Raw genomic sequence first — 27,379 nt, forward strand, 5'->3', positions numbered from 1 at the left:
CCCCTTCCCGTGTCTTTAAATATTCCTCAAAACCACAGTCTTTAACGGCTGCACAAAACAGAGATGTTGCCATTTATCTGACTCATGTCCTATTGCTGGACATAGCTTATTTGCTCCCTAGATCTTAAATGGTGTCTGAATAGGGCCAAAGTGCTGGGATTCTCAGGATGCATTTGGTTAAGATCTGGTGACTTCTCACTATGAGCTTCTGGCTCAGCTGATGAAAAGGTCAGACTCCTTGTCCAACCCAAAAGACACTCAGGATCTTCTTGACACGCACACCTGGGTGTCTGGGCTGGGGGGATAACAGCCTCCCTTCCCCAGTAGCTGGGAAGCAGCTTCATGCCAAGCTCCTCCTGAAAGGCTGGGCTGCTTCATTCCACCAGACCTCACATTTAGCCATCCTCAGCCAGGCTAAATGTAACTCCTTCCTCTCTCTCAGAGCGTATCAGTTAGTAGGGCTGTGTAACAAATTACATCAGAACTTAGTGGTGTCAAACAACCATTAAATATGGTCCTGGATTCTTATCTCTGCTTGGCAGGGACAGATCGAGACGGCTTATCTCTGTTCCACTGGTCTGGGGCCTTGGCTGGAAGACTCGATGGTTGGGGGCTGGAATCATCTGGAAACTTATTTGCTCATATGTCTGGCACTTGACACTGGCTATTGGCCAAGACTTCAGCTGCAGTTTTCAGCCTGAATGTCTACACATGGCTTCTCTGTGTGACCTGAGGTTCCTCAATGCATAGTGGTTAGGTCCAAGGGCCACTGTCCCCAGAGCAAGAGAGAAAGGTGGGAGTCTCAGAAGTCACTTCCACTGCATTTTAAGGGTGAAGACAGTCAAAAGCCTCCTTGAGTTGAAGGAGAGAAGAAATAGTCCACGGTTTTGACAAGAAGCGACAGGTTCTGGAAGAACATGTGGGCACAGAAATACCTCTGTGGCCATTTTTTGGAAAATGAAATCTCCGCTCCCCCCACCCCCACCTCTGGGGTACCCTGCTTGGCTCTAGACTCTTCTTCTCTACCCACCAACCCTCCCTCCCATCCTCTGTCTCCACTGTGCCCTCTGGAACTCCCTGCAGCTCCACCTCCTGGGACCCATGAAACCACCCTCTCCGCTAAGGACACACCTTCCCACTCCCCCCAACCCTCCTCCCTCACCCCCGTCCTCCTGGTGAAAGCTGTCCGTTCTCCTGCTGGGGTCCTCTGCCCAGGTTCCCAACATGACATTCCTGGCTGCTCAGCTCCACACTCAGTCCTGAGAGATGTGGGGTTTTGCAAAGAGAAAGGGAATCCAAGGGACCCTAGAGTCCAGAGGAAGACTGGGGCCCATACACCTGACACAGGTATTTTTAAACTTGCAGCTTCCAACAAAACTGCCGGTACATCCTCAGGAACAGAAGTCTGTGGTCAGAGAAGGTTATGAACTCATGTCCTTGGACTTGTAATAACAAGAAAGCGAAGTGTGGGGGATGCTGACACCTCCAGACCATTATTCCTCCACCTTCCTGGGGAAAAGCCTTCTCTGAGGGCCTGCGGTAGACCACCCCGAGCTCCTTCTCCTCACTGTCATCTCTCAAACACCTTCCTGGCCACTCCTTCACATTCATCAGAGGCTTCACCTCTGTACCCCACATCCTGCCACCATCAACATCCGTGGGGCCAACCACCCCAACTCCCTGGCCTCACAGTTCGCCTTCCTTCGCGCCTCCAAAGACCTGTGTCTCCAACCTGGATCTTGGCAGCACCCCTGACCGTCCCCCCGCCCCCTGTAATCTTCTGGAACAGCATCCTCCTCTCTGCCCACAGCTGCAAATGCTCCGCTCCTTCTCTCCCTTACCACCACTCCACCTGTTCTCCAACCTCTCAAGCCCTCCAGGGCCTTGACTGCTCCATATTCTAATACATCAACCTTCCTGGTTGCAGGGCCATCGAGAGTCATCATTCAAACTAATCCTTGCCAATGCCCTCCATCCCCTTGGTCCCTTCTTGTTCTAGCTTTTCCGCCTGGAAGACCCCAACCCTCCTAACCTCACCTTCCACCTTCTCCTGCACCTGAGCTGCAAGGTGATGCCAGAGAAAATCAAGCAAACTGTAGATCAGCACATGTGTAGGAAGATAGGGACCTCCAAGGCCTCCAAGGCCTCCAAGGATGTCCAAGTCCTAATCCCTGGAACCTGCAAATATGTCGCTTTATGTGGCGGGTGTGATTAAAGTAAGGATCTTGAGATGGGGAGCTGTTCCTGGATTAGCTGGGTGGACCCAGTGTCATCACAAGGGTCCATCTAAGGGGAAGAGGGAGGCAGCAGAGTCAGAGGAGACATGATGGCAGAAGCAGAGGTCAGCCTGGCGCCATCATGGGCCTCAAAGATGGAGGAGCCCCTGGTCCCCTGGGCTCACAGGATGGAATTGGGGGCAGCAAGCCTGATGCAACAGAGGGTCCGAATTGAACAGTGCAGGGAGGCAGATGAAGTGGTGGAAAGAGGTTGGACCAACTGGGTGGCGCTGTGCTTTTTTATAGTATCTTAAGATCAAACGCCCAAGGCCATGGCGCAGCCCAATTAAGGCTGAGCTCAAAATTAGATCAGCATGTTGCCAGGGAAGACTTACTCGGCCCCCTCCCAGGTGTGCCCTGGCCCCAGTTCTGAATGAGGTCCACCTCTGGGAGATGTTTTCCTCCCTTCCCCTAGTTATGTCTGGTCCTTCTTGGAAAAGAGCAGTCATTTGGGACAAATGAAAACTGGTTCATCTGGATGAGTAAAATGTAGACAACTCCCGCTTAGCTGAGTGTGGCATATCCAAAGATTGTAGAAAATGTTGGATCTCAGGAGGCTGCTTCCTTTTGAACTTGACCGCAGAGGTAACAGTGATGCCCTCCTGGGGTGTCCCTCAGCATCTTGAGGCAAATTAGCCACTGGTCCAAGCTGTTCTGGGTCTGCCCCAGCTGCCATTTCTAATGTCCCTATGGCCTTAAAGCACATAGAAAGGTCCTCCGGATCATCTGGTAAATTTTTGGAGTTTCTGTCCCCCTTCTTTTAGTCCATCTGTCCACCCAGCCGTCCATCAGTCATTCAGCAAACGTATATGAAGATCCAACCTGGGCTCAAATCTGGGGGGTGTTCTCTGAGGGCACCCAGAATGAGTATGTGATACAGCCTCATTTCCTCTACACTCCAGAAGCTCCATCAGAGAAGCGGATCCATTTGTGGTCTGTAAGTAATAATATCCCTAGCCATCCTGGATATGACTGCCTACTCTGTTAGCTCAGGTAACAAAATACCAGAGACTGACTTAAACAATCGAAATGTACCTTCTCATGGTTCTGGAGGCTGGAAGTCTTAGATCAGGGTGCCAGTGTGGTTGGGTTCTGGGAAGAGCCCTCTTCCTGGGTTTCACCGCACCGAGTCCTCACGTGGCAGAGAAAAAGAAAGAACAAGCTGTCTGGTATCTCTTCCTTTAAGGACACTAATCCCATCATGGGGCCCCATTCTCATGACCTCATCTAATACAATCACCTCCCAAAGGCCCCACCTCCAAAAACCATCACACTGGGGTTTGGCCTTCAACATCTGAATTGAGGGGGGGGGCGCATAATTCTGTCCACAGCACCTCGCACAGGCTAAGCTGGTAAAGAGCGTTATCCCTGATGCTTGCCAGCTCCCCAGCCAGACATCACTGCCCTCATTTAAGATGCCCCACGGAGGGCAGCTTAGAGAGGCTGATGAGCCCAGCCCAGGACAGCGGAGCACGCTCTGATCCACGGCTGGCCACTCCATCCCTGGCAGGCTGGTTCCCCAGGGCGCCCTCCTCCCCCATACCCTGGAAAGGGGAGGGCCCCCCCCCCCACAACAGCTGCGGACGTCTCCCAGCCCCGGCTCCCAGCAAACGCCAGCATCCACCGAGCCCCTTCCCCGGCCCAGCAAGGTTCTGGAGAGCCGCACAGGCGGCCTGGCAGTGGCCTCAATGAGCAGAAAAGGTCTGTTTGGAGGAATTTTAGGAAACGGGGCTGGGGGGAGGTTACGACTTACCTGCAACCCCTGGAGTTGACCACATGGGGCCGATTTACACAAAAGACGACTTCAAGAGGAAGAGACCATCCATCTTTAATGCTCTGCTCCCTGGGGTGGAGGACTCAGGACCCCCCAGGGTGCACAAGCCTGCCCCCCACTGAGGCCAGGAGGTTCACGGGGAACAGAGGCAGGGGCGCAGGGAGAGAAGGAGAGCGGAGATGAGGAAGGTTGAGGGAGGAGCTCTGGCAGATTTACCCCCTGGTTGGGGAGGCTGCTTTGCAACACGAAGGGTGAGCGGTAATTGCCCTCCACCAGCCTGTGGCTTCGGACGGGAGGCCTCAGCTCAGCGCTGGCGCAAGCGCCGGGCAGGCCTGGCTGGGCGCATCCTCTCTCCAGGCTGCAGTTTCCTTTTCTCGGTCAAGCCGGGGTTCAGGGCACGTTACTCCCAAATATGGCACCTTGGCATACTGAATAGTTTAGGTGGAAGGAATTTGAGGAACAGCAGGTGCCAGGACCCCCACCCGGCCCGTCTGCCCTGAAGCAGGACCTGAGACCCTCAGGTGGGAGTTGTCCTCCCTCTACCCAGAGGAAAGGAGCTCCTGCATCCCCAGGACCCCAAGAGGGATCTAAATAGACCTCACTGTTTCCCCAATTTACTGCACTTAGTTCATAGCCTCTCGTTTTCCCGATATCTTCCACCAACTTTCTGCTTTTCATCTCACTGTACATCCCAGTGCGTAAAAACACTCAGTTTGAACCATTCCTTCGGGTGTTTCCCGAGGCAAGGCTCCTGTGTCATGGAAACCTTACAGCTAGTGAGTGTATATGCGTTTCTCCTGTGACGGGAGCCTGAGCTGAGAACTTAGAAGGGTAGAGGGAAAGAATACTTTCGCTCCCCCGTAGCCACAATAGATCTGGACCTCTCTCCTCCCAGCTCCAACCATTGCTTCAGAGTTTGGGCTCTGGGTTCTGAAACCTGACTTCACCATTTCCCTGCTGTGTGACCTTGGACAAGTTGCTTCGTGTCTCTGAGCCTCTGTATCCTTATCTGCAAAATGGATGTCACAGTCTCACTCACCTCATGGATTGGTGTGTCGTTTAAGGGCAATGATGTGGAAAGGCTTAGGGCAGCACATGCTATATAGTTAACACTCACTCAAGATGCACGGTTCCTATGATTATCGTTATTATTAACAGACTGTGATTCCAAGGCTGGGTGCCTCCGAGTGTTTCTCCGCACACAGGAAGAGCATTTCTGTAAGCTGTGGCAACCCGAGGCCAGGATCTTGAAGCTCAAAATCCTGCCCAGCTCAGGGGTCTATTCCTGGCCCCACATCAACCTCTTGGATAGACCCCCCCCAAAGAGACAACTGGTCAACTGATAGAGAAGAGGTGCAGAACACAGGAAGGGTGCAGGGGCTCAAGCCCCGGGGGGGCACATGGGCAGGCAGGACTCTCTGGGGTGCATCCCAAACTGTCCTCTGTCCTCTGCTGTGTCCACACACCATCAGCCTCTTAATAGTCCTCTTAATAGTCAACCCACTTCTGTTCTTTTTTACTTAAATATATGCACTTTGTAAATGAAAACATAACTGGCAAATCTTGAATCGAAGTAAAACTGAAACGGTAAAATGAAACCGGAACTACAGTCAGGTCCAGCTGGATTCTTTGTCCTTTCCAGGCTATTCTTTGATTTGCAAGCATTGGAAAGTGTCCGAGACTTACTAACCCCAAATGGAGCTTTCCTTCTGGACCCAGTTGGAGGGATGGGAGGAGAACTGAGAAGGAAAAAGCGGGGGCGCCTGGGTGGCTCAGTGGTTTAAGTGTCTGCCTTCTGCTCAGGTCATGATCTCGGGGTCCTGGGATCGAGCCCCGTGTTGGGCTCCCTGCTCCGCGGGAGTCTGTTTCTCCCTCTGCCTCTGCCCCCTCCCCGCCACCGTGCACTCATTCTTTCTCTCAAATAAATAAAATCTTAAAAAAAAAAAAAAAAAGCAAGCAAGAAAGAAAAGGAAACAGCATTCCCACGCTGGGCACAGTGCTGGGTAATGCCAGGCCCAGGAGCCACCGGAAATCTTCCTGCAGTTTGGGGATGTGCTAGGGCTCCAGAGGCCCTGGCAGGGGATCCTCAAGATGTCCTTAGGCAGGATCCTGAGTCCCCCAAACCTCCAGAACAAGGACCCACTCACACCCACCCCCACTGGTGAGAGCACCAGGCTGTGGCACCTGTGTCCCCCAGGGTTCCCTGCCCCCACCCAGCAGGGTCCCCTGCTCCTGCAGCCCAGAGCAGGCAGATTCCCACACCCCTAGTGTCCCTGGGGCCTACCTCTCAGTGCTTCCCACTCAAGGATCCTGAGCTGGCAACTGGGGAGGTCTCAAGTCACCATTTAGAGCCTTCTCTGCTGGTCCCTCCTTGAGGCATTTCAGGTCCCAAGAGGGAAAGAAAGCCCTGAAACCTGAGGAGAAGCTATCCTTGGTGACACGCCTGAGATGTGCATTAATAGAAGCCTCCCTCAGGCCCCTGACACGTCTGCGCAGCTGCTCAGCCCCGTCTGGTGTCCCTCAGCCCCGAGGCCAGCCCCCTCTGGCTCAGCCGGACACACTAAACTTAGCTTCCACCCCCCAGCTCAATCATCGCCGCCACCTCCCCAGCCTGGCCACCACCTGCCCGGGAGACACTGCCACCAGACCGTGCCCAGGGCACCCACTCTTCCGCCACCACCATGTCCCAGACCCAAGCGCCGAAGGTCCGCGCCACCCTCTTCTGCATCCTGGTGGGCATCGTGCTGGCCTTGGTGGCTGTGGTGACCGACCACTGGGCCGTGCTGAGCCCCGAGGTGGAGCACCACAATGCCACCTGCGAGGCGGCCCACTTTGGCCTCTGGCGGATTTGCACCAAGCGTATTGTCATGCCCGACAGCAAGGACAAGACCTGCGGACCCATCACCCTGCCTGGGGGTAATGTACCCACTCTCCGATCCCATCCCCACCCCCTGCCCTTCTTCATCCCCTGCCCCTGGAAAAGGTGCCTATGGGAAAGAGGGCAGGTGTCCCTGCCTCAGAACAGAAATGCCGCCCAGCCCTCTGCGCCCAGGGAGGAGGACGTGAAGTGCGTGTGTCATCCTGGAGGCCAGAGCCGGCTCGTAAACGGAGGGCGTTTGTCTCTAGCTATTTCTGTCCTGCTGAGGCTCCCGGCTTTTCACCCCGAGCCCAGGGCTGCACAGGTGGGACCAGAGGCTCAGGAAAGAATCCGCGGCTCTACCAGATCAGAGGCTTCTGCTCTCCCCAGCACAGACAGGCTAAATGGCCGTAAGTCCTTGGGCTGAAGGGACACGTGTGGCGGGCACGCTCATTCCACAGCCTCCAGGCCGGGCGTGAGACAGGATCAATCACACAATGTATACGGCGTAGGGCAAATTGGAAACGCAGGGCTCCTTGTGATTATTCTTAAGAGTTTCAAGATGGCAACAGTGAAGCCTGGAGCCAAGTGTGGGGCCCTTGCCTGGCCGCAGAGGCCACACATCTGTGAAGCAGGACCTGGTTGTAGACCTGCTTTTTGTCAGAACCATCACTCCTGTGCATTCTCTTAGCCCAGACCCCCTCAGAGCTGGGAAGCATGGCCTCCTGCTCAAATGTAAGCGCGTTCCTCAATCCAGCCCCCCCCCACCGGTAGGACTGAACCGCACATCAAAGGTGAGCTCCTTGTCAAAAATACCTGGTATGAGGGTGACCAATCTATTCTGCAAATGGGGAGCCCTCCACATTCATAGCAGACAGAGCCCATGCTGAGGAAAGAGCCCTGTGTGGAGAATCAGAGGTCTGGGCTCCGTCATACATGGCCCACGACCCCCCACCCCCACCCCCACAGTGACTCTGGGGTCAACAAAGCCCATGCAGTTTCTGCTGTCTCCTGTAAAACCCAGTGCTTGGGTTCAGCAACATCAAGCCCCTTCCAGTTGCTTACCGGTGTCACTGTAAGGTGGCAGTGGACCAGGGTGAGTACAGTGACCCACCTGATTTTCAGAATCATTCCCTCTGTGATCAGACTGGGTGTTCCCTGAACCCCGCCTTTCAAGGAAGTCCATGCTAAGTCCCCAGAGATCTTGCAGTCTGTGTGTGGGACAAGGGAGCCCAAACTCCATTCCTCTACTTCTCTTTTTCCTCCTCTTTTCCCTCCTGCTGGCTCTAGAAAACCCCTGCCTTGCTCATTCCCCCTAGATACATGGGAGACTCATAAGTACCCAGCTGTCTTAGAAACACTGAGTCCCCGGGCTGAGGGCTTTAACAGACGTGGACATGTGCTTTTGAAGGGTATCACATAGCTCACAGGCCCACGCTCCTCAGCCAGGGCCGAGCACGCCATAAACAAATGCATCGTCCAGCCAATTCCCATGGGTAGGGCAGGCAGGGCAGGGTGAGGCAGATTCTCTCCGGACTGTGCAAGGGAATGCACTGTTATGGTCCTATCCACCTGGCCTCAGAAGCACCTGCCTTTTAAAGTCTGGTGAGTTTATAGAGCAGATGAGCAGGGAGGCGAGGCAAGTCCATACAAGGAAGAGACAAACGAGCAGGAGGTTGGCTGTAGAGGACCAGCAGGCATGGTTTGGCCTTGAGCCTGACCAGAGTCTATCTCTATGCCTTCTTGCCCTGGTGCAGAGTGAATCCTCCCTCCTACACTTTCGAGCCCTGCCCCACCCTCCGACAAGCTTCTGAAATATGTTCCTGCCTTCTCCCCTCTCCTTTCTCTGCAGATAGACACCTTTTTCCTTCCCCACCCACCTTTCCTGTGCTCTGTGGGATTACTCCTTGCTGCAGGGAGGAAGAGAGTTCATACATGTTCTCTCATTTATTATTAACAGGAGTCATAACCACAAACACAAATCTAGTACCATCTGCCAAATATTGTTTTCAGTGCCTTCCATATTTTTACTTTGAATGACATCAGAAGAAATGGCAGAGTAAGGATCTCCAAAAACCGTCTTCTCCATAAAAAAAAAATGAGAACTCTGGCAAAAAGGGTCAGAATAACCTTTTTCAGAATGCTGGAAATTAACCAGTTTTGCAGCAATCCAGCGAGGGCTTCTTCGAGAAAAATAGGTGAATCTCAGTAAGAATGGTGAGTTCTGTGGTGCTTTCACTTGCTCTACTCCTGTTCCCCCTCCCCAACTCTGTCACAGCCTTGAAAACCAACAGCCGGCAAACAGTGAAAATTTAGCAGCCTGGCAGCCCCCAAAAGGGACACATGGGACCAGATCTCTTTCAAAGCCTCATTCCCAGAGAATTGTCATTATTTGATCTGTCTGGTGGTTTCCCGGAAGTCCCCACTTGCAAGGCTGTCTTTATTTGACCTGACGCTGAGCTCACTCAGTGGAAACAGTCTTTTTCCCAGGGGGCATTTGTCAAAAACAATGAGAAACAACTGTTTAATAGCATAGCTTCCTGAGGGAGTATGCAACAGTCAGGGCAAACAATAGGGTAGCCAAAAAACTAGAGAATGAGATGTCCATAGGTGGCTTTGAAAAGCTCCAACATATTCTGGAGAATTTAGGCCTTGTGCATGCAGAGCGCTGTATGGTGTATAAGGAAAGGCCTGAGAAGGCCCTAAGCTCTCACCCTGGGCTGATCTTGAGGCTGTGGGCAAGCAGAAAGTGAAGGCTAAAGCAGAAATGCAGGCTGCTTGGTGGAGTGCTTAGCTCTCTGCTTAGCACAGAGCCCCTCAGTAAAGACGGGGAGATGTATTATTCCAAGCATTTTATAAAATGTGATCTGATTACCAAAGTAACTGAGCAGAGACTTCAGTGGTCCCACATGACAAAGGAAACAGACTTTACAAAATTAATTAAGTCACTCAACAAACGATAACAAACAGCAACAAGAACAAACCCTAGGGAATGTGGGACTCTGATTTCCAGAGTTGCTCATTATATTGTTTAAATATTCCAGCTTTAAATTTAAATTTTAAGTTAAAAAAAATCACAAGACATGCAAAGAAGTAAAACAGTATGGCCCATATATAAGGGGGATAAAACCAATCAATAGATCGTTAAGAAAGCCCAGATATTGGACTTACAGACTTTAAATCAGCTATTTTAGATATGTGCGAAGAACTAAAAGAAAGTCTAAACAACTAAAGATGAGAATGATGTCTCAGGACAGAGATTATGAATAAAGAGATAGAAAGTATTGTAAAAGGACCTAATGGCGTGAGTCAGGCCCTGTGTTGCGCTCTGCACTGGGCATGGAGCCACTTAAAAAAAAATACTTTGGGGTGCCTGGGTGGCACAGTTGGTTAAATGTCCAGCTCTTGGTTTTGGCTCAGGTCATGATCTCAGGGTCATGAGATCAAGCCCCACATCGGGCTCCATGCTCAGCACAGAGTCTGCTTGAGATTCTCTCTCCATCTCCCTCTGCCCCTCCCACTTGTACTCTCTCTCTCTCTCTCTCTCTCAAATAAATAAATAAATCGTTAAAAAGAACACACACACACAAGAAAATAAACAAAAGTACCTAATAGAAATTCTGGAGTTGAGAACTGTAATAATTGAAATGGAAAATTCACTACAAGTGTTCAATAGCAGATCTGAGCAGGTGCAAAAAAGAATAAGTGAACTTGAAGAAAGATCAATTGAGATTAGCTAGTGTGAGGAATAGACAGGGAAAAAAAGAAGAAAAATGAACAGAGCCTCAGAGTCCTGTGGGATAGTATCAAAGGTACAATACACACATAATGGTGGTCCCAGAAGGACAGGAGAGAGGAAGGAGCAGGAAGCGGAAAAGCAGAAAAATATGGCTGAAAAGTTTCCAAATTTGATGAAAAATACTAATCTACAAATCCATGGTGCTTAATGAATTCTAGTAGGATAAATCCACACCTAGACGCGTGATGATCAAAACTGTTGAAAGATAAAGACACAGATTCTTGGAAGCAGCATGAAATGACTTATCACATACAAGCAATTTTACTAAGGTAGGATTTACAGCTGATATTTTTCCAGAAACCATGGGGGCCAGAAGGCAGCAGGATGACAAATAGAAATATGAGGTCCATACTATTATCATCATCCCATCTCACAGATAAACAAAATGAGGCACAGAGAGGTTGAGTAACCTGACCGAGGTCACACAATCACCATGGCAGAGCAGCTAGAGTTCATATCCCTAAAATTCACCTTCTTGGTCACTACATTATACTGTTTACAACAACCCAGTAAGGAGGCTCTCATTCTTCAGGTGGTTCTCATTCTACTTGTGGGAAAACTGAGGCTCAGAGTGGCCTGCCCAAAGCTAACCTTCTCACAAGTTGAACACCCAAGTCTCAGATCCAGAGCCCCTTTTCTCTCCAGCCCACTCCCATACAGTGTCCCCCACTGTACATACAAACACAACTCCTAAAAGCTGCTCATCCAGGCAGACACAGTAAGAGGCCAACTTTTGACATGACATGGTTTAGAAGAAGCTTGACCAGGACCTGGTTCAACAGAGACTTTTCAAGGTCCCATTCAGCCATAGAATGCTGGGGGCTCTGAGGACATAAATTGTCTAGTTTGGTTTTTCCCACCAACCCAAAGAGTTTTAGAAGAACTGTCATGCAAAGATCAACATCCGAGGTCAATTCTAATGCCTTCAGAAGAAGAGTAGGGTCTTCCCTCATTGTCAGGAGAGGTCGTCTGTCTGAAAGCCCAAGTGAATCACATCCCCTGCCCCTGGGTTGGACAGAATGTTGTTTCTCTCGGGCTCTGGCTCTTTAGGCTAAGGCGGCAGACTGTACCCCACTTCCCGTATGGTTCATCCTCTCTTCCAGAACCTGGTGCAGGAACTGGAGCCATATGAAGGAACATCATGTTATGGACCCCAAGAATTTCAGGGGCTCCCTTTCCCATCCACATGAGCTAATGCTAGAGACCCAGGCCATAACCAGACTTCCCCACCTCCCCCATAGAACAGCAATGCTCTGACCCTGGGGGCTGGGGTCTTGGGGATTTCTTCAACCCACTGGATAAAAGTCCTCAATCAGAGTGGTAGGGGGAGACAGAGCACAGAGAAACCACTGTCGGGAGCATCAAGAACTTCTTTTACAAAAAGGGTGAAGACAGCCCTGCCGTTGATGCAAGTAACAAGTAAGTGAAATATTTTTTCCAACCCTGAAGTCACTAGTTCCCTTGGTTTTGTGTAAAAGAAGGTATTTTTTGAAATATATTAAAGTCTGCATCAACCAGCACTGGGTACACTGATACATTCTCAGCGACAACCCAGAAGCATCCCCTAATCGTATAAGTTACCCCGACTATCAGAGAAAACCCGCATTAACTCAGGTTCAGGTTGGAGTTAAACACGCCTTCTGTTTTAGTTCTTTGAAACTGGCACAGTTAGATATAGTTCTGTGTAGTCATTCCCTTAACCAGAATACTTGCTTAACCAGAATACTCCAAACCCAGTCAAGCTTAATAGCTGAGTTCACCATATTATTTTTATAGATTTATTTTTGTTTATTAGAAAAAGAGAGAGAGAACGCAGAGGGGACGAGCAGGGGGAGAGGGAGAGTCTTAAGCAGACTCCACGCTGAGTGCAGAGCCACACATGGGGCTCAGTCTCATGATCCCAAGATCATAACCTGAGCTGAAACCAAGAGTTGGACACTCAACTGACTGAGCCATGCAGGTGCCCCAAGTTCACCATATTTTTTAAGGAATAACCCACTTAAGTTTTTAGACCACTGAGTCTTCTGTTTATGACAGACATTTCTGAAATACAGAAAAATAGAAATACAAATATTAGAGTCACCATGAGCCATTTGCCGAGACAAAGGAGGCTGGAGGAACTTCCAACGTCCTGATTATTGGTCCCAGATCATCACCCTGACACTACTATCTCCACTGATTTGATCCAGAGCACTTGTTTCTCTGATCCAGAGCCCCAGTAAAGGGGCTATAATCCATCAAGACCAAGCTCTAAGCCCTGAGCTTTGTGCAGCTGTAATGGAAGCCAGGGAAAGGCATGGACAGATCAGAAAGGCAGAAGCAGGAAGGCTCAGAATCTCCACAGTTGTCACCGAGCTGTCACTGCCTCTCTCCTCCAAGCCCCTCACCTGTGACTAAGTGGCCCACACCGGGCCCATCTCTGATGTCCTTCCTTTTTAAGTTGCTCTTGAGGCTCAGTGTACCCAGTACCCCCAGACAAAGGGGCAGAAGCGAGGTCTGCCCACCTCAACAGGAGCCTGGGCAATCTTGAGTGACCCAGGCAGATACCCGGCTTGATATTTCCCGAATGAGCATCTTGTTGGTGCTGGACATGTCTGAAATGACACCTGGGTCTGACGTGCCCCCACCCCGGCTGGGGTCATCAGGGGCCACAAAGGGGCTTGTGGTCTTCCATGGACAGCCTTGGGGCCCTAGAGCAGATGTTACCCCCAGGCTCAGGGCAGAAGACGCTGGCCTTGCTCATGTGCTAAGTTCAAGAGAGGGGACGGGGTTGGCCCATCCATTCTCGCGCCCTACGTTCAGCCACATCAGAGAGAAGCTGAGACTTCCAGATGTCCTGTGTGGGAATCCCACCCACTGGGTGCCCCCCATCCCACACAATGTGCTACCATTTCATAGGGGAGGAGAGGGAAGAGGAGTGTCCCTGGGTCACTGAAGGGGAAATCTCCCCCAGAAAATCCACAGGCTGGCTTCCTCAGACGGGCAGCCTCCCACCACAGTCTGAGCTAAGATGGTTCTCACGCAAGCGGCGGTTTGTCGGGATGGAGCCCGCCGCTGATCTTGGGGGGCTGACAACACAAACACTACGTGTGCGAGAGAGGCTCAGCAGCCCGGAACTGCCGAACGGCGATGCTTTGGCCAGGCTCTGATGGGCCTTTTTCTCACGGCCCGGAGGCTTTTAACTCATGGATTGCGAGTAGTCGGGGAGGCAGCTGACTGTGAAATATACTTGAATCCAGTCAATTCTTTTCAGAGGGTTTTCAATGACAACCGAAATTGGCCCTTAAAGAATGAAACAGAAATGTTCCTTTGTCCAGAGGGAGACACACATGGAGACTTACGACATCGCACGAGCCATTCAGAAGCAGTGATTCAGGAGAATCTATAGCTAATAATCTAACAAATAGAAGAGGGTTGCATTATGCTTTAAAATAGCACCGGAAGCTGTGAGAGAGAAAAGAGCAGCATTAATTCTGACATCACTGCTGGCAGTCAGACACCCCAGGTAACTCTGCTCAAAAGGAAAGTGATTTAAATATAGAAGCTCAAAGAGAAGGCTGTTTACCTCGCAGAACATTCACTGCTGCTAACCCAGGCTCATCTCCAGGGGTCAGCTCCTTCTCCATCATGGGAGCTGCAGCAAACCTGACACTGGGGGAGGGGAAAGGAGGGGAGGCCATAGGCTTCAGTGGCAATAAGATGATTTAGGTCAGACAGAAGAAAGCCTGCAACCCAATGAAAGCTATGTCTTTGGCAACACCTCCGGTGCACTTCCAAAAGAAACCAGGCATCAATAATCATGATAATTGAAATATAGCCTGAAAGTGAAGAAACGAATGCACAAACTAGACACCATCTAAACTAGGAGTGGAGGTGTTTCCTACTGAGGGTCATGGACCCACAGGAAGTAGAAATCAATGGAGGGCCTCACACAAATAAAGAGCAACCCAATTTAATGTTAAGAAACATAAAATATTTTTTTAAAAAACCATTCAGCTACTTCCTAAAAACAGAGTAAAGAATATTAAACTGTACTCAATAAGCAGTAAGAATATCCTTCAGTTTTAAAGTATGTCAAGTTACAAGAGAAATTAAGGGAGAAAAATGGAAGAGAAATTATGCCTGAAATTGTGTTTAAAACCAGCATGAATTTCTTTGTTCTGACTCCTTCCCCATCAAATCCAGATTTTGGGTCCTGCTGTTCACAGATCTTCTATGGCTTTCCTGACACTGATCAGCTAGAACAGCAGCTGACCAGAGGAGGTTTTGTCTGGCCACAGGTGTCCAAGGGTCTGATGAAATGACATGATGATCACCCACATTTGGCCCCTGAATGGAAGTTCTCTACCCTGCACTCAAATCCATCCATTTGGCCCACTCAGAAAAGCTCTCTATGGGGCATTTTAAGAGACCTGGAGCAGGGCTTCCCAAACTGGGTGAGCAACAGAATCTTCTGGAAGCTTTTGAAACACATCACTTGCTTCCAGGTCACACCCAGTGCATCAGGATGGGCCCGGATACTGACAGGAAACACAGCCCTAGATGTTGGTATGACTAGGCTTTCTCATCCTCGGCCCTATCGACATACTGAGGCCAGTTAATTCTATGCTGTGTGGGGCTGTCCTGTAGATGCAGGATGGTTAGCAGTATTCCTGGCCTCTATCCACTACCCACCAGTTACCCCTGCCAAACAGGTCTCCAGACCTTGCCCAACAAGTCCCAGGGGAGAACCACCTTCTGGTCCTTTGTTGACGCTGTTCCCTGCACCCCCCGAGAAATGAGTTGCTGAGCCTCAGTTACCCCATCTGCCTAATGGGCTCAATGCCCACAGAACTCTGTGCCCCCTTGACTCGGTCGGCCTTTGCTCCCTGAAGATCTCCTAGCCTCTTAGGAAAGCCCCTCATCCTGCTGAAATTTTGGTCTAAGCGGCAGAGAAAGATGTTTGTTTCAGCTCAGATTCGGGGTTCAGGGAAGGGAGGACCAGTCCACGGGGATACCACACCCACCCTCTCTTGGTGGAGCCTGCCAACCCTCTCGCTCAACTCATAGGCTGTCTCCCTCCTTTGCAGAGAAAAACTGTTCCTACTTCAGGCATTTTAACCCAGGCGAGACTTCAGAGATCTTCGAAGTCACTACTCAGAAAGGTGAGCCGGTGGGGGAAGGCAGGGAGGGTCAGGAAGAGTGACTCCTGGCCAGGCTGCTGAGCCAGAAAACCATTTGGCACAAAAGCCCTGACTTCTCTGCTTGCAGCGCAAAGCGGCTCCGGCCTGATGCTCTGCGCTCTGAGCCCGCAGCCCTGGGCGCCGGCCGTCCTGAGCTCTCGGTCCATCAGGCCTTGAGAGAGCCTGGAAGGAGAGGTTTCCGGGGAGGCCCCGCAATCGTCTTCCTGCCGAGCCCGAGGGAGGCCGGAGTGACGGGAAAATGCAACAGTACCCCAACCCCCTGCGCTGGTCTTCGGGGCTGCTGGGGCAGAGGGTGCGGGGAGCTGATCCCCTCCGTCGCCTATCGGTCACCCCCCGGGGGAGTCAGGGCAGCCGCCCAGGGCTCTGGGAGCACGTGTGCCCCGGGGGCCTTCCGGGAAGCACCTCGGCGCGGTGCCGACCCTGCCCAGGGTGTGGGCACGCACGCGCGCACACGCTCGCTCGGAGAGAGCCTCACGTGCCAGTGCACACGCGCGCACACTCGCTCTGGCACTCTGCACACATGTGGCGCGGGTGCACACACACGATCACTCACGCACGGGGCTCTGCAACAAGCCACACTTGCAGCGGCTGCTTGGCGTCCCAGGACAGACCACCCTCCGCCCGAGCCCGCCCTCGGCGCCCTGGCTCACAGGAAGCTTTCTGTTCCAGAAAGGTCTGCGGCCACGTGGCTCTGGCCTGCTGCCAGGCCTCTGCCCCGTGGGGAAGAACCTGCAGCTTAGCGCCTACCCCCCGCCGGGAGTGGGCAGGGGGTCTTGTTGCCGTCCTGGGCCCCCCTTCCCCCCCCCCGTGTGACTCTGAGTGAGGGGTTTCATCTCGGACCCTCAGCGTGCTCCCCAGGGAAATGGGCACAAGGACGCGCGGCACCGGCCCTCGGGCCGCCCAGAGGCCGCCGCTGAGCCGCGGTGTGGCACCCGCGCCCCTGTCCCGCAGAGTACAGCATCTCGGCCGCCGCCATCGCCATCTTCAGCCTCGGCTTCATCATCATGGGGACCAGCTGCGCGCTTCTGTCCTTCCGGAAGAAGCGGGATTACCTGCTGAGGCCGGCGTCCATGTTCTACGCCTTCGCAGGTAGCGTGGGGGGCCCTGCCCGTGCGGCCGGGCGGCGGAGCTGGGACCGGGGACCCGCGCGCGGCCCCGGGGAGGCTCTGGGCAGAGGGCCCTGAAGGTCCCGCTCGGCCCGCAGGCCTGTGCGTCTTCGTGTCGGTGGAGGTGACGCGGCAGTCGGTGAAGCGCATGATCGACAGCGAGCACACCGTGTGGATCGAGTACTACTACTCCTGGTCCTTCGCCTGCGCCTGCGCCGCCTTCGTCCTCCTCTTCCTCGGCGGCCTGGCCCTCCTGCTCTTCTCCCTGCCTCGAATGCCCCAGAACCCCTGGGAGTCCTGCATGGACGCCGAGCCCGAGCCCTAGCCCTCCCGGAGCCCCGGCACACACAAACCACCCCCCCCCCCCGGGGCTTTCCCCTCAGGAAGCCGAGCCTGGCCCAGAACGTTCTAGAGAGGAGGCGGGAGTTTCACCTCTCCCTGGTCCCACCTACCCCAGGACAGGTGCTGCTGCTTCCCTCTCTGAGCCCTTCTCTGGGCTGTGACAGGCTCCCCTGGGAATCCAACAAGTGGACATGATCCACACCTGCCCAGGGTGGGAAGGAGACAGCAGGGGTGGCAGGTGCACGGGTGTCTGGTGGGGACCCCCCCTTCCCCTGGAGCTCCAGGTGGTCCTCGCTGAGCCAGTTGTCTTTGATGAGCTGGGGCCAGGTGTCCTCCGTGAGCCCTGTAGGGACGCCCTGTGCTCACATACCAGTTCTGGGTGTTGCCTGTGTCAATAGCCAACCCCTCCCTCCTTCTCTGGGACAAGATACACCCTTTCCACTGAACTGAACTTCCCCTCCTTGGTTTCCAGGACTCGTGAGGAGCATTTTTTAACTGGGTAGAATCCGACTGTGTTTGAAATAAAAGCTCTTTGAAAACTTACTTTTCCCTTGCACCTTGCATACAAATTGCTTGGATTCCTGACCTCGGGTGGCCCCGAAGGGGGAAGAAAAGCATGTGTCCCGGTCCCCCCCCCCCCCCGCCGCCGCGTGTGTTGAGGACTTTTGTAGGGAGGCGTGGGGGGGGGTGATGGGATAATGGGGTCCTGTTTACCAATAAGACTTAGAGGTTCTGAATTCCAGCTTAGATCGCTGGGCCCTGGGATTTTCTTTGGGAGAAACCAGAGACCATCTGGCAAGGCAAGGGTGTTAAAAATAAGGAAGCGTTCTTTCCAGAGCCCCAGCATGCTGACCTCCAAGTGCTAACAGCACTCAAGCAGCGGCACCACACTGTCTTGATTTCAGATGCTGGATTTTTGTTGCAAGAAACATCAGGAAGCAGTGCTCGGCAGTTAGACACTTAGGGCCCCCCCCCCCCGGGAGTGTCATAAATTACACTTTCTAGCTTCCGAAACCCCGTTCTATTCACCCAGGCCTCAGAGATGGTAAGTCAGACGCGGGGGTAGCGCTCAGTCCTCTACAGCTGGGGTTGCAAACTACAGCCCGTGGGCCAAACCTGGCCCGCTGCCTGCTGTGATACTGTCCACAGGCTAAGAATGGTTTTTACTCTTCCAAATCGTTTTTAAAAATCAAAAGAAGAATATTTTATGATATTTGGAAAGTATTTCCATTTCAGTGTCCGTAAGTAAAGTTTCGCTGGAACTGTCAAAGAAAAAGTCACTCAAGGGCACCTGGGTGGCTCAGTCGGTTAAGCCCCTGCCTTCGGTCCCAGGGTCAGCTCCCTGCTCAGCAGGGAGCCCGTTTTCCCTCTGCCCCTCTGCCTCTCTCTCTCTCTCTCTGTCTCTCATGAATAAATAAATAAAATCTTAAAAAAAGGGAGAGAAAAAGTCACTCAAGTGGTGTAAGGGCATATTTTCATCAGTAATATACTCTTGCAATAGGGTATAAACTGTGACAGGCTGTTTGGCTCGCACTACCTGGCCCTTTATGGAAAAAATTTGCTGACCCCTGTTCTGGAGTAACCGTACACTCATCAGCCAGCTAATTCATCCTTCGATGTTCCCATCTGTGATGGGAGAGAAAAGAGACCCATTCGTTCTGCTTAGAACAATTTAAAGGGAAGAAGCATGAGTCTGGGGGCACCTGGGTGGGGGTCGTGGTGGGGCTTGTCCAGATGGCTCCGTGTTGTCTCAGGGGTTTGGGCTGGGCTTGCAGGGGTGGCTGAGGAGCCTGGGGGACAGAGAGCCAGCCCAGCCTGCTTTCCAGCCAGGAGTGGTGCAAATGGCTGGCACACGATTGTGAAAGCAAAAGGGTCAAAGAGAGCAGGGTGACATAAATGTCAGGAAGCCAAAGCCGGGAGCTGCAGAGAAGGGAGGGGGGCAGGTGAGTCCTAGAGGAGGCTGCACAGCCCCACGTGGCCCTACAGCCACCGGCGGGCCACTGTCCCAAAGAGGCAGAGACAGAACCCAAGAGCAAGTGTGCTCCAGGTAGGAGAATGGGAAAACAGAAGTCTGGGCCAGCCAGGGAGTTGGGGCCACGGTTTAGGAGTAGGAAGAAAGACAGACGACCTCATCCCACAAACTCCATTCTGGAAGTCAGTGTTACCATTGTTTTTATTGTTATGATGACTTTTACCAGAATTAGACCAGTGTGCATCTTAGATTCCTACATGGGTGCCCGTGTTTTCGGCACCGAAGACCCCTTCTGAGTGGAATACCAACTGAACAGAATACGTTTGGTTTCCCAGAACTTGAACTCTTTCGAGAGAGTCCTAGGTGCACCCGAAACTGCTTTGCACACAAAAGCATCTGAGGGTAGCTGCCAGACAGCCACGCATTCTCGCATCTGCTCCAGCTTCTGCTGTGGAGAAAAATATGCCACAATAAAGCAAAACAGAGCCTGATGCCAAAAAGGAAACAGATCCACCAAACCAAGGAAGGAAAACATGCTTTTCTCCCCAGCCCACTGACCTATGCTTGCCAGGAAGGATGTCCAGAAGGGGCAGTTGGTCCAGCTTGCTCCGCTTGGGTCGGGCTCAGGATTCAGGGTGTCCACTGGACTTCAGTGCAGGGTTCAGCCAGGCCACGCTCTGAGGGCCCCAAAGCGAAGCAACCGCACAGGCCTTCCGACCCCTTGCTCGGGTGTGTGTGTGCATTTCACGACCATCGGATCAAGGTCTCACACACCTTCACTCTCTCGGCTCTTTAGAATTCACTGGATTCCATGACGAGCCAGGACTAACAGTTCGGTAATAAATATTTTTGAGTGTGCGATTTTTTTAAATCGCGGTAAAATATACATAGCATAAAATGTACCATCTTAACCATTTTTTTAAAGATTCATTTATTTATTTGAGAGAGAGATAGTGGGGAGGTGTAGAAGGAGAGGGAGAAGGAGAATCTCAAGCAGACTCCGTGCTGAGCGAGGAGCCTGACATGGGGCTCCATCTCACAACCCGGAGACCATGACCTGAGCCGAAGTCAAGAGTCGGACGCTTGACCAACTGAGCCACCCAGGTGCCCCACCATCTGAACCATCTCTAAGTGTGAAGGTCAATAAGATTAAGTACATTCACATTGTCATGCAACCCATCTCCAGAACTCTTCATCGTCCCAAACTGAAACTTTGCCCCCACTAAGCAACTCCCCACTCCCCCTCCCCAAGCCCCTGGCAACCACCATTCTCCTTTCCATCTCTGTGAATTTGGCTCGTCTAGGGACCTCACAGAAGTGGAATCATATAGTATTTGTCCTCTCCTGTCTGGTTTATCTCACTTAGCATAATGTCCTCAAGGCTCATCCATGTGGGAGCCTGTGTCAGAATCTCCTTCCTCTTTAAGGCTGAGTGATATTCCATTGTGTGACTGACTCTACCACGTTTTGCTTATCCATTCGTCCGTTAATGGACCCTTGGGTGGCTGCCACCTTCTGGCTCTTGCAACTAATGTTGCCATGAACAAGGGTGTTCGAGTATATGTCTTCGCGACTCTGTTTGCAATTCTTTTGGATCTCTACCAAGTGTGACATTTTTTAAGTCAAAACTATTGCAAAACATCCATGATGAACACAGTATCAAGAGCTGACTTGGACACAGGATCCAGATTATCGATTTTTCCTACTGTCACGCTCCTGTGACTTGGCATCACGGTGGAAAGCAGCCACAACCGTCCCCATGTACACGGGAGAAAACGGAAGCAGGCCTGCTGCTTTCCCAGTGTCTAAGCAGGGCCCTTTACCAGTCAGTCCTCACCCGACCTCTGTCTAGTAACTGGGGCGGGGAGGGGGCGGGGTGAAAAGAGACATCTCACTCACCCTCTCTTTGGCTAACACATACAAGGTCCTGACCAAGCGGTTGGGTTCTCACTAATCCCTCCTTGAGACTGAAACTTTCAAGGATCTGCGTGTATCTCGATTTTTCCTGGCTGCCCCAATAAAGATGGATTTTCATCACATTCTACAGCAATATTTCCCCTGCCAGTGTGGCCTGTCCCATTTGGATCAAATATTTTATTTACAAATTCATTTCTAATTCATACCCTGCCCACTTTCAGAAAAGACCTGAAGGAGAGACAGGGACTAAGGACCCCGTGATGTGGAACACAGCTATTACCTGGTGCTGTGCAGGTTGGGAGGGAGCTGCCCACGGCCCCCTCTCGCCCACATTTCATGGTGTCCCTCGTTTGCAGCCACCGAGGCTATAAATCCATCCCCCCACGAGGCGTGGCTCCTGCACGGTAAAGAAAGTTAACTGAGCTCATTGCCATTACCAGGGGCGATGCTCTCTTCCTTCGGCTGGAACATGAAAGACCTGACCTCTTGGAAATTGTCGATTTGGGTTTAGGCTTGCCTCTCTCTTCGCCCATAAAGTGGTCCTGGTAACCCCACGAAGATGGAGGAGGGGGGATTTGCAACCACTACCGGAGCGTCCTGGGCTCTGAGTTTAGGGAGCTCAGATATCAATTCCCAAGTCACTGCTTTACACTGCGGACGTCCTCCCCAGCCCACTCCGCCAGGATGATATGGTCGCAGCAGACACACGTGGCATTTCCCAGGGCCTGGGGGCCACCAAGTCCTAATGAGGCTAATGAACACAAGGATGTGGTCTACCTAGAAAGGTCCAGGAGGCAGGGAGGTGGCGACATGTGATCCTCTCAAGGGGGAAACGAGACACAGCCACGGAGGCCAGCCCTGCCTCAGGGAGTGGCCACGGGACACCATGACAAAGGAGGCCAAGGGTGAGACGAGGGGGACAGCCGGCAGTTGTCACAAGAGGCGATGGCAATGACAGAAGCCGAGAGGCTCGCACGCCGGCTCCCCAGATCCGGGCAGCAGACTCTTGGCCGAGAAACGGGCTCCAGGAACTCCCCAGTGCCACCGTTGTGTGGGGTTCACAGAAGTGACATTTACCGCTGCGGGAGGGCGCGGAAGTCTGGCTGAAAGAAGCTTCTCCTCTTTCTCACCTTCCTCGGAGAGGTAGAGGCTCCCTCAAGACCAGGAAGACCCAGATCCATCCCTGCACCCAAGGGGCCTCCCCATGGCCTCCATGGCAAAGGCTCTGTTGACACACTTCACTCTTCCATTTCCCCATTCAAGGCCTGCTTCGCACATGGGCTGAAAGCCCCCGGAGCGCAGAGGCTGACTGGCCCGTCCACTGGCGCGTGGGGGGGCCCGTGCCCCCAGGAGGTGCCTTCAAGAAGGCAGAAGGACAATAAATTGCTCCGAGGAAAGCAACGCAGGTTTGTGAGTCGGGTAAAGAACACATGGGGTTGCCTGTCCACAGAGTATTCCATTTGAATCGATGAGGGCCCCGATACGGTTTCCCATGCGAAGGTATACCCTCAATTACCTTCATCCTTGAGGCCCCACCATGTGCCAGGCCCGGGGCGTGATGGAGAGTTCTAGACTAGGTCAGCTGTGAACTTTCTCAGTTTCGTCACCGGCAAACTGGTGGACCAGCACCCATGGGATACTAGCTCATCGCTCGGTCCCCCCAGTTCTACTGTCCTCTGGGTCCTCTTAGACATGGAGATAGACTAAATGGTCCCATGCCTCGGGAATCATGATTTACACATTTTAAAAATCACTGTGAAATACATTTGAGGGGCGCCTGGGTGGCTCAGTCGGTTGGGCATCTGCCTTCAGCTGGGGTCATGATCCCGGGGATCCTGGGATCGAGCCCCAGGTCGGGCTCCCTGCTCAGTGGGGAGTCTGCTTCGCCCTCTCCTTCTGCCCCTCCCCTCACCCGTGCTCTCTCTCAAATAGATAAAATCTTTTCTTAAAAATTAAATAAATAAATAAATAAATAAATAAAACGTTTGGGAACCTTCCCATTAGATGATCTTTAAGATTCCTTCTAGCTACACTCAGTGAGGCAAATCCTGCATTCATAACTGGTACAAGTTCAAGGAAGAAAGCAAGCTCTCCTCAAAATAAAGTTTACCTTGGGGGCGCCTGGCTGGCTCAGTCAGTAGAGCACGTGACTCTTAATCTCAGGGTCGTGAGTTCGAGACCCATGTTGAGTGTAGAGTTTACTTTAAAAAAAAAAATTAAAATTACGTTTACATTGCTTATCTTATGGATGGCCAAGGGAAGGATTTTGAGGAAGGAAGTGGTACAATGAAGGCAAACAGAGGCACAGATGAGAGAGGTCTGCCGGGAAAGAGACAGCCAGAAAGCGTTAGGACAGTAAGCATCCCTCCTTCTGGGATCACCACCCGACCTTCCGCGTCCTATCAGCTCACACGTGTCCCGGAATAATTCTTCGCCGCCGCAGACTGACTTTGCACCCCTTTCCACAGCCATACAGTCTGTCTTCCACCCCCTCTGCCACCAGACCCGCTCCCCTGGGGGCCACCGACGGCCTCACCATTACCAACCACATTCTAGTAGAACTTTCAGTAGCATTTTGTACTTCGGGCCTCTGTTCCTTCCAAACATTCCCCGGATTTCCTCTTTGTCCTTTCTCTTTACAGGGCTCCTGCTTTTTGCACCTGCCCCTTACGCTTGGGGGTCTCCAAGTCTCCCATCTTCAGCCTCCTCGTCCCACATCGTAGTTGCTGAGAAATGTCACTCTTTCCCAGGCCCTCCGCTCCCTGGGAGCCCATCCCAGCCTGCACCCCACGTCCCCACCTGCACCCCAGATGCTCCAGAGCGCCCCAGACACATACGTCCAGACCCGACCGCTCACCTCTTGCCCGAACCTACCCTTCGTCCTTTGTTGCTTCTGTTTGATGGTGCCTTCCCTACCCATTGGGCCAAGCCGAGCGCGGCTGGGTTTCTCTGCCTGACTCCCGGCTTGCTCCCCAAGCCACGTGTCACACATGCTCCTCCCGAGACCGCTCCCAAATCCGCACCCTCGTCTTGCTCCCCTGCCGCTGCCACCCAGTGTCCCACCGGCCACCAAGAGAGAGTTTTCCAGACCCATCAAGCCCGTCTCCGTCTCTCACACAGAGGATGTCCTTCGCTTAAACGAATTATGTGCTGACTGAGTGTATTTATCTCCTTTTGATGCTGTAACAAATCACACGAACTCAGTGGCTAAAAATAACACAAATTTATTCTCTTCCAGCTCTGGGGGGCAGAAGTCTGAAAGGCTTCTTGCAAGGCTAGAATCCAGGTGCGGGCAGGGATGGCTCCTTCCGGCGGCTCCGGGAGGGGGGCGGCGGGGGGGAACGTCCAGCCCCTAGAGGCCACCCACCTTCCCCGGCTGGCGCGTCATTCCGACCCCTGCTTCGGCCATCACATCTGCTTCTCCGACTTTGGCCCCCCTGCCTGCCTCTTCTTAGGACCTTTGGGGTTGCCCTGGGCCCGTCCAGATAATCCAAGGTAATCTCCCTATCTCAAGATCCTTAACTTAAATCACATTGGCAAGGTCTCTTTTTTCCACAAAAAGTCACAGGTCCCAGGGATTAGGAGGTGGGCATGGGGTCCCAGGTCGTGAGGATTCGGAGGTGGACGTCTTTGGGGGAACCATTACTCCATCTACGCCACCGAGTATCTACTACACGGCGTGCGGGGCCCGGTGTTAGAGCAGGACCTGCCGAGGGCTCGGTGACGGCCCTGCCCTTCAGGCGCGGCTGGTTCTGGGGTGCAGGAGTTACGACCCAAGAGCCACGGGGTCTGGGCGGGTGTTGGCAGCACAGAGGGGCATGGCGCCTGCCCCCTTCCTGACCCCGCTGCGGCCCTACTTACTCCACGGGCCAGCTCGACGTGACGCGCTCTCCGGCCCCTCATGCAAAAGTTCAGGCTTCCCTCCTTCTGTGCCCTTGACGCTGTGCTCGCTCACGGCCCCACCACTTACCCCATTCTGAGCAATTCGTCGTGTCTGCAGGCCTTGCCGGGTTAGAGACTCTCGGAAGGGCAGGGCCCTATTTTCTTCAGGGTGAGCCCAGCAGCGAGAAGCTTCCCCACAGCAGTCCTCCCTCCAAGCCCTCCGCACAGCGCCCCGCTGGCTAACGGGCAGGGGCCGGAAGGCGGCCGGGGAGGATGGGCAGGGAGGAATCAGGGGGTGCAGTCAGAAGGCCTCCCGAGGTAAGAGAGGGGCTTGAAAGACCTGGGGCTCCCTGGCCTTGGGCGTCGGCAGCCAGAGCGGCCTGTCCCCGCGCTCGGCCTGAGGGGGCCTAAGGAGACCCAGGCGGCCGGGCCGGGGCTGCGGGCCAAGAGCGCACCAGCGGACGGCCTGGGAGAACACGCACGTTTCCAGAAGCGCTTTGCTGAAAGGCTGAAAACTACTTCCATTACGCTGGATCACACATTTTTTTTTTTCCAAAATAGTCTCCTCTTCCGTCCACCCTGTTAGCAGAAGCGAACCCAGTAGGAATGATGTGGGTCCTCAGAGGCCTCCAGGGTCACCCTGGGGAGGAGGTTTGATTCATCAGCGAGAGCCTGTGGGCTTACCCACCTTCCAACGGTTCCTCGTTACTTTTGTCTCAGGTTACGTAACCGGCTCTCAGCCTGGTCAGGAAGCTAAAAGGATTGAATCCTCAAAACTTGCCCTTAGAAGAGCCTCCGCCGAGGGCCCCCACTCCTGTTCAGCTTTGTAAAAACACGGACACGTCTAGATTCCAAACGGATGAAAGCCCTGACCAGCAGGTGGGTTGGAAGAACAGGCCCAAAGCCACCCACTCCCTGACTTCAGCCCCTTCCCTCGCGGCTCCCCTGTGTCTTCTGTACATAAAGGGGACAAAATCCGAAAGACTAATTAGAACATTTCCGAGTTCCCCTTGCAAGGTCTCCGAACTGCCAGGCACTCCGCTCATATCCAGAGGGCTCGTCATCAGATGCCTCAGATTCACATTTCTGTTCAATTAGCGAGCGAACGGCATCACACCTCCTCCTCCTCCTCCGGCTTCCTTTGCAGGGGAGCCCAGAGCCCGCCAGCCATGCCCACCTTCCGGAGTCCTCTCCTGGCTCCTCTGAGCACCTCAGCAGAGCCACGTTCTTCTCCGGGATTAGCAGCACAGTTTCCCGAAACAGTGGCTCACATCAATTTGCAGGGCACCAGTTTTAATGAGCTAAGAGTGGGATAATACCACGGATTTTGCAAGCTGCAGCTTCTGTTCAATTTAACTACCTCCCTCTGTGGATTTACAATCAACCAGAGCTGGCTTCAGACAAAAGGGCATTTCATCACTTTCCCCAAACTCTGCATGGTAGGTATATGCCTACAGACTGGGGCAAGCTAAAGCAGGCAGCAGCCGTCCAAATGGACAGAACCATGGGGAAGCTGTCAAACTAAGGGTTCCAACAGTCATACCTGGTAAGACACAAAATACCGGCGAATGCTAATGCTTTGTCACTGCTCGGGGAGCTGTGTGGAGTGGGTGGGGACAGCTCACTCCTCCTGCACCCCAGGCCATCACTCCGGGCCCAGCTGTCACCTGGCCGTGCTGAATTGGCAAAGGACGTCAGCAGGGAAGGGAGAGTGCCTTGAAGTTCTTCTCTAATCCAAGCCTGTGAGCCGGCCAGTTCCGCGAGCATTCGAGGGCCTGCTGTGTAAAAGGCATAGGACACGATCTCTGGCACCCACAAACTCATAACCCCCTACCTGTAAAACACACCCTGTGATAGCAGAGGTAGAAGGCTCAGCTGCATGCAGAGAGAAAAAGGGGCTAAATCCAACTGCTGGAGTTTACACAGTCTTGAACAACAAGCAGAGCTTCCCAGAGGAGACCTGGGCTGGAGGCAAGAGTGCTGAAGGCATGCAGGAAGTCGAGGGCTCATGGCGGGGGGTGGGGGGTGGCAAGTGGTCTGATTTAGTCTGCTGTATACGGTGCTTGGGAACAAAACTTGGAGGATGGGGTGGGGAGGGGGGGTGCCTCCAAAGTCCAGTGAAGAAATTCAGGTTGTGATGGGAAACCACCAGAAAGAGAGTGGCATGAACAGATCTGTTTCAGCAAAGTAACTGGCTGCAATTGGCAGGAGGAACTGGGGCAACGGGGTTCTTCAAACCTGAAGAAAAGGACTTCCATCCACCAGGGGGGT

General features: G+C 52.9%; 1 protein-coding gene across 1 annotated transcript; it reads left to right on the forward strand.

Annotated features, from left to right (window-relative positions):
- The first annotated feature begins 6,731 nt into the window (after positions 1-6,731).
- CACNG1 (calcium voltage-gated channel auxiliary subunit gamma 1) lies at positions 6,732-17,320 on the forward strand. The gene is made up of 4 exons (XM_028087483.2): positions 6,732-6,966; positions 15,776-15,850; positions 16,841-16,978; positions 17,094-17,320. The coding sequence occupies exons 1-4, from the start codon at positions 6,732-6,734 to the stop codon at positions 17,318-17,320; spliced, it is 675 nt and encodes a 224-aa protein (XP_027943284.2).
- Positions 17,321-27,379: the final 10,059 nt, after the last annotated feature.

Source organism: Eumetopias jubatus, unplaced genomic scaffold, assembly GCF_037043125.1.
Source record: "Eumetopias jubatus isolate StellerSeaLion01/CBP00866 unplaced genomic scaffold, mEumJub1_p1.0 scaffold_10, whole genome shotgun sequence".
NCBI classification, from domain to species: Eukaryota; Metazoa; Chordata; class Mammalia; order Carnivora; family Otariidae; genus Eumetopias; species Eumetopias jubatus.